The sequence below is a fragment of the Odontesthes bonariensis genome, chromosome 13, assembly GCF_027942865.1.
Source record: "Odontesthes bonariensis isolate fOdoBon6 chromosome 13, fOdoBon6.hap1, whole genome shotgun sequence".
Classification (NCBI taxonomy): Eukaryota; Metazoa; Chordata; class Actinopteri; order Atheriniformes; family Atherinopsidae; genus Odontesthes; species Odontesthes bonariensis.
In genome coordinates, this window is record NC_134518.1 from 21,772,872 (window position 1) to 21,778,871 (window position 6,000).

The following is a 6,000-nucleotide window of genomic DNA, read 5'->3' on the forward strand; positions in this document are numbered from 1 at the left end:
CTCCCTGTGTGTTCTCTGCAGGCACGTCTCACCCCATGTCCTATTTATCCACTTAAGTTGGAGCTGCTCTAACTGAAAATATTCCTCTAATTTTTATTCTTATTCTCAGCTCTTACGCCTTTTGATCTTGTGGTACCTTTTACCTTTTTCCACTCAGCAATCTTGAACGATCTTGAAGAGAGTGTCTTCACAACAAGAACATCAGACACACAGAGTTAATAACGGACTTGCAAATATAACAGCAGCTAAGAACTTGATATTCGCTCAGGGGATCACATAGACCACAGCCAATGTAAAAGTGTTCGCTAACTTTACTTCGCATGAATGCTAAAACTCCTCAGGAACTGCTGGACTATCAAAAAGCAATTGTAGAAGATACACTTCCTTCATCAAATTTTTAAGGAGGTAATAAATCTGACTTGTTTGGAGATTGTGCTCTTGCCCCAGACAGCCTACTTTTGAAATTGAAAAAAAATCAATTGTCCATAACCTCTCACACTCTGCAGCCAACAAATACGTCCATTTAGAATGATAATCCGCACTATTTCAGCAGCTGTGGTCTGTACAATTAAAAGAACTTCAAAAGATCAAACAAAACTGTGCAAATTTCATAAAGGATTTAAAAATCATATCTTTAGTCACGCTGTTTTTGTTATATTCATGACTTAACAGTTGAGAGGAGGTCCTTTGCCCTTTTGAGAAATAAATACACCTCGTTACTAAATTGAATGCGTCTTTCTTCAGGTCAGCCCTTCAAGTTAGACCCGAAGACGGCCCACAAGAAGCTGCGTTTGTCCAATGACTGTCTAACCATGGAGAAGGATGAGAGCTCGCTGAAGAAAAGCCACACCCCAGAGCGTTTCAGCGGCACAGGCTCCTACGGAGCTGCCGGTAATGTCTTTATTGACAGTGGGTGTCACTACTGGGAGGTTCTTCTGGGAGCTTCCACATGGTAAGAAACACACCCGCACACTAGTGCATTATATAAGCTTGTAAGGAGGCTTGGTAAACTGAAATATCTTTCTTTTGGGAGTTTAAATTTAGGTTGTTATGCAAACTGGACTCACTCACACACAATAGAACACACTCAGCACAGTGAATACTCTTTCCTAATTATACTCCCCTAATAAGTGGCTGTGAAGTAGATGTAGGAAAGACCCAAAGGGTCTTTTCCATTCTTGTGTGTCATCAGCATTTGGTAACCTGACAGTGCAAGCTATTAAATAGGACACTTGTTTCACATGACTAATATGTTCCAATTGTTCCCTCCCTGAAGGTATGCCATCGGCGTGGCTTACAAATCAGCCCCAAAAAACGAGTGGAGTGGCAAGAACTCATCCACATGGGTGTTGTCACGCTGCAACAACAACTTCATGGTGCGGCATGATGGTAAGGAGATGCTAGTGGAGGCCAGCCTGCAGCTGCGGCGGCTGGGCGTGCTGCTGGACTACGACAACAATTCCCTGTCCTTTTACGATGCCATGAATTCCCAGCACATTCACACGTTCGAAATCTCCTTCCTCCTGCCTGTTGTACCCACTTTCATGATCTGGAACAAGTCCGTCATGATTCTCTCAGGGCTACCTGTCCCAGATTTTGTTGACGGGGTGGCCTCAGATCTTCAGGAGCAGCAACAGCAGCAAATGGGTCTGTGCCGGCAGGAATCGCCGTACTTGACCGGGATGAAAACCTGCCACTGACTGGTCCAGTGACTTACGGGGTTGACTGGGAGCTGAGAGATGCTGACAGTGTGACTGAGTTCTGCTCTAAACCTCATGAGTGAACAAGTTTTGATGTCACAAAAAGGATTGGAAATATGCACACCACCATCTGGAACATTGCTAGTCCTGTTAGTTTGTTGTCATTCTATGTTTTGCAGATATATTAGGGGATGGGAACAAGTTGTATTGACGGTAAACATCATTGTATGTAGAATTTATCTAATGCCCTGAAGTCGCTGGCAGAGCGAGCAATGGTCAGTCACTGGGCAGGGCTGGACTCCTGGTTTCCAGGACCATTTGAGGTCTTCCCTTTTCATTGTATTTTCTCTTGATTTGACCTCTAGGCAGAAGACCAAGGTGAGAATCTTCATGTCTACCATTTAAAGTTTGAAGCTACAACATATGAACAGTGAATTTAGATGTATTTAAGACGATGTTTCAAAAGAGAAAAAAAATACAAAGTACAATGCAGAGAAATCTTTTACTGCAGACAATAATTTAGATGTCCTCATATCTCTTTCATTGCGGTTTAATGAAAGGTCAAGTGAACAAATAAAACAAAAGCCGAATTAGATTTGGTGAAATTATCAATGAATTAATTGATATACAATTCATTGAAGTTTTTCTGCTTTGTAAAGCAGCGAGTGCCATTAGCTGGCTTAGTTTAGCAACATGAAGACTAGAGTTTCATTTACTTTACAAATGTAACAATTGGAGGTTTAATGTTTCAACTGATTAGCTTGTGAGATGCTAAAATAAAAAGGCTTTAGGAGAGTGCTGCCCACACATGGGTGAACAAATAAAGAAATTAGCCATGAAATTTCACTTCAAAATGACAAAAGCTTTAATTTTTATCAGGTTTCAACTAAGCATTTAAAACCTTAAGTTAGCTTGTGATGCGTACATTTTTTTTCACTTAGGACAGCTTTTTGCTTGATAGATTTATTTTATGTCCTGTACACAATACACAATACACACAACTCCGATACAGTTGTCAAAGGAAGTTGAATTGAAAATGTTATGTGGCTGACTGGCTATATTTTGGAAACACAATGATAAATTTTTCCATGCTTCAGCTTAACACTTGCATCATACTAGTGTAAGATATATTCCCCAAATAGCCCTTCCAGATCAGGGTGTACCGATGCTGCGTAACACTCAATGCTTTAGGCCCTTGCAGGAAACTTGTGAGTGGCATTTTCTCCGTCGAAGAAGAAAAGAAATCTCAGAAAACAGTGAAGAGAATACAGACATATTACCTAATACTTTCCTAAAATGAGATATATTTTTTGTGTCCCGTTTACTGTGTTCACTAGACTTTACTATAATGCCGATTAAATCAGATGCTTGTAGTGGATTTGTAAATATTCTGCTGTCACTGCTCATGTGTCTTTGGTAGCTTTCAGTGGTTGTTGCTGAAGTCTTCTCCTTGATCTTCCTCCCAGATTTGGCCCATCAGCTGTCTTTGCACTGGTGGGTTACAGCTTCCGTGTTCCAGGAAGTGTAAACGGTGCTCCTGGATATTGAATTAACAACATCACAGGGGGCAGATTCGCATTACATGACTACTCCACTTGTATAATAAGAGATTTAATGAATATACAAGAAAATAAATGTTATTTATGTTAAAACCAAAAAAAAAGAAGACGGTTTACGTTTATTATTGATGGCAACATATTCATGATGCACTTTTTAATGAACACAACTTGCCCTCTATGTGTAGTGAAATAGATGGGGCTGAGTGGCAGGGATGTGATGGGGAGGGTAGGTGACTTAAAAATCCTTCTGTTGGTTGTGTTAACTCATTCTGTTGTCCTGCTCGTATAGACAAAATAATTACTTGTCTGGAATTAATTATGATTAAATTGCAATGCCAATTTTGTGCAACCAGCACATTGCAATAGAAAACAATCCAAACTTCAATTACAGACAAGAATTTGCCCTCCTCATTGCAAATTTTCAGTAGCACAGTGAAATAATCTGGTTTGGAAAAAGGATGCGATATTATGCTGACATTTATGGAAGTTGAAATATACACAATATAATGATGTACTAAAGCTGTTTAAAAAACGTTCACCCTGTTGATGACTTTTCAGGGACGAAGAGGGTTAACACTTAAATTCTTAGTCTGTTGCAATGTCATGGCATGATTGTGTTTTCCTCTTGTGATTTGTTCACACACACACAAACACACACATGCACATCCACGCACCAAGATGAGTCATGTTCTGTTCAGGTTGGTTTTGTTGTGATAGATGCATGACACATTGTAGAATCCCGGGGTTTAAGTAATGGTCAAGTTCAAGTCTTGTCGCTACACTCATTGATCTCCAACTCATTTTGTCCTTCATCGCTGCTCAAATAGCAGCTGGAGCCATTGTTTGCTTTTTTGTTTGGATTTCAAGGCTTCGTGTGGGTGACAGTCTTGGATTTGACATTCAGGTAGCAGCTCAGATTCAGACAATCAAATGTGTATTATACTGTAGTTTATGCAGATTTAACAGGTTGCAAAGGAAAAGTTGAGGTTTTAGTTAACAGACACTGGAGGTAGCTTTTAAAGAGACAGATGCAGACTTTTAAACATAGATCCCACCTCATGACTATTTTCAACCACCCTTCTCTCATCACCTGGTGTGTACATAATGTTGACTGTCATGATACTTGTCTCTTCCGGCAGGCAATGATGTCATTGCCTTGAAAAAGCAAACAGAAAAAGCAGCAACCTGCGGGCTCACACCAATAGATCATTTGCTGGTTCATCCGGCGAGCATTCAGTTGTGGGTGAGCGGTAATAATCTGACACTGAACAATAGTGTGCTTCAGTTATTCATTAAGGGAAATTGTAGGCTTATTTGATGACAGGAGTGATGGCTAAAGGTAATCCACATGTCAAAGGTAACACAGTGAGTCGTCTGATATGAGAGCAGTTTTTTTTTTTTTTTTTTTTTTTTTTTTTGTCAGGGAGATTACTGAATGTCACCTGATTTACAGATATCCATAGATCTTGTTGAATAACGTCAGTCTCAGGCTTGACCGTGTGTTGATTTGTGATCTGGGCGGACAAGCTCTACCCATCCGCTCGAGCCTCTATGGTTGGGTCACTGCATGATTACGTGACCTTGCTGCAGGTTCATAACTCTTCACGGTGAGGTTTCATATCGAGTAATACATATTATATCTCTCTGTTTCTTTCTTCTTCTTTTTTTTTTTTTACAATAAAAAAAAAACATGACGAGAACGCCATGCATATCAGGTTGTTTGCAGTGCTCTTTTTTTGTGTCACAAGTCAGTCCAGTTAAATATATATGGTGAATGATTTTCAGTAGCTACCCACTCTTCGTAGTGCAGTGTTAATACCTTAGAAACAATGCAATAGATTCTCCTTTTTGCTTTTCTGTTTGTGTAATTTTGGGATTTTTTTTTTTTTTTTTTTTTTTTTTTTTTACAACAAAGAGAAAAGTACTCCTCTCCTTTTTGGCACTGGGACCTTGATAACCAGCACAAAAATAACAGTTTTGCCTTCATGAAATGCTTTCTGTTTCCATTGATATAACAGAGATACTTTTGGCCAGAGAGGAATGTAAATCATAGGAGGAAATATATATTATATAAAGCTGTATGATATACGAAATATATATGAACCAATGTTATTTATGTGAATTTAAGTCCAATTAAAAGTCTGATCCCAAAAGTGTTTTGAGTGAAGATTCTTCCCTGTTGTCTTGCCTTCCTACTTACAGGAGACACCGTTAGAAAATGAAGTACTTGTCCAGAACAGTGTCTGAAAAAGGACCCAAAGGATTTTGCAGACAAAAGGATATGTTTGACTTTAAAAACATTTAAATTTTGTATCACGTGTAAAAACTGTTTCAGGAGTTCATACCATCCACAATTAAACTCACAAAAACAGTACTTTTTACTCAGTGTTTCCATACACTTTTAATTAAAAAAGTATCCCAAAGGGCTGCGGGTTGATGGTGTAGTGAGGTCACCAATTTCTGGCAGGTCATCCGGAGCTCAGGGTAGGGTTAAAGGGGCTATACCCGCTTAGCCTTCATCTGTTGTCAATGGCACAAGTTCCTCACTATTATGCCGAACTGTACCGCATGGGTCCAAAAAGTGCCTGCAAGCATGGCACACATGCACACTGACCCTGAAACGATGAACAATGTGTTCTCTTGTTGAGTTGATCATTTCCACCGGGAAAGCAGGACAGTTCAACTAATGAGGGCTCCAGAGGAATCTCAGACTGTTAAAGCCACGGACAATTGTTGTCAGT

The 6,000-nt window shown here is 39.6% G+C and overlaps 1 protein-coding gene across 3 annotated transcripts in view; it reads left to right on the plus strand.

Annotated features, from left to right (window-relative positions):
* Positions 1-5,412, plus strand: part of mid2 (midline 2) — a 143,923-nt gene extending 138,511 nt beyond the window's left edge. For all 3 annotated transcript variants that reach the window (XM_075481536.1, XM_075481534.1, XM_075481537.1), the window contains 2 exons: positions 745-952; positions 1,277-5,412. In XM_075481536.1, the coding sequence (XP_075337651.1) occupies positions 745-952; positions 1,277-1,700 (632 nt within the window). In that variant the 3' untranslated portion in view covers positions 1,701-5,412. The remainder of the gene's footprint in view (positions 1-744; positions 953-1,276) is intronic.
* Positions 5,413-6,000: the final 588 nt, after the last annotated feature.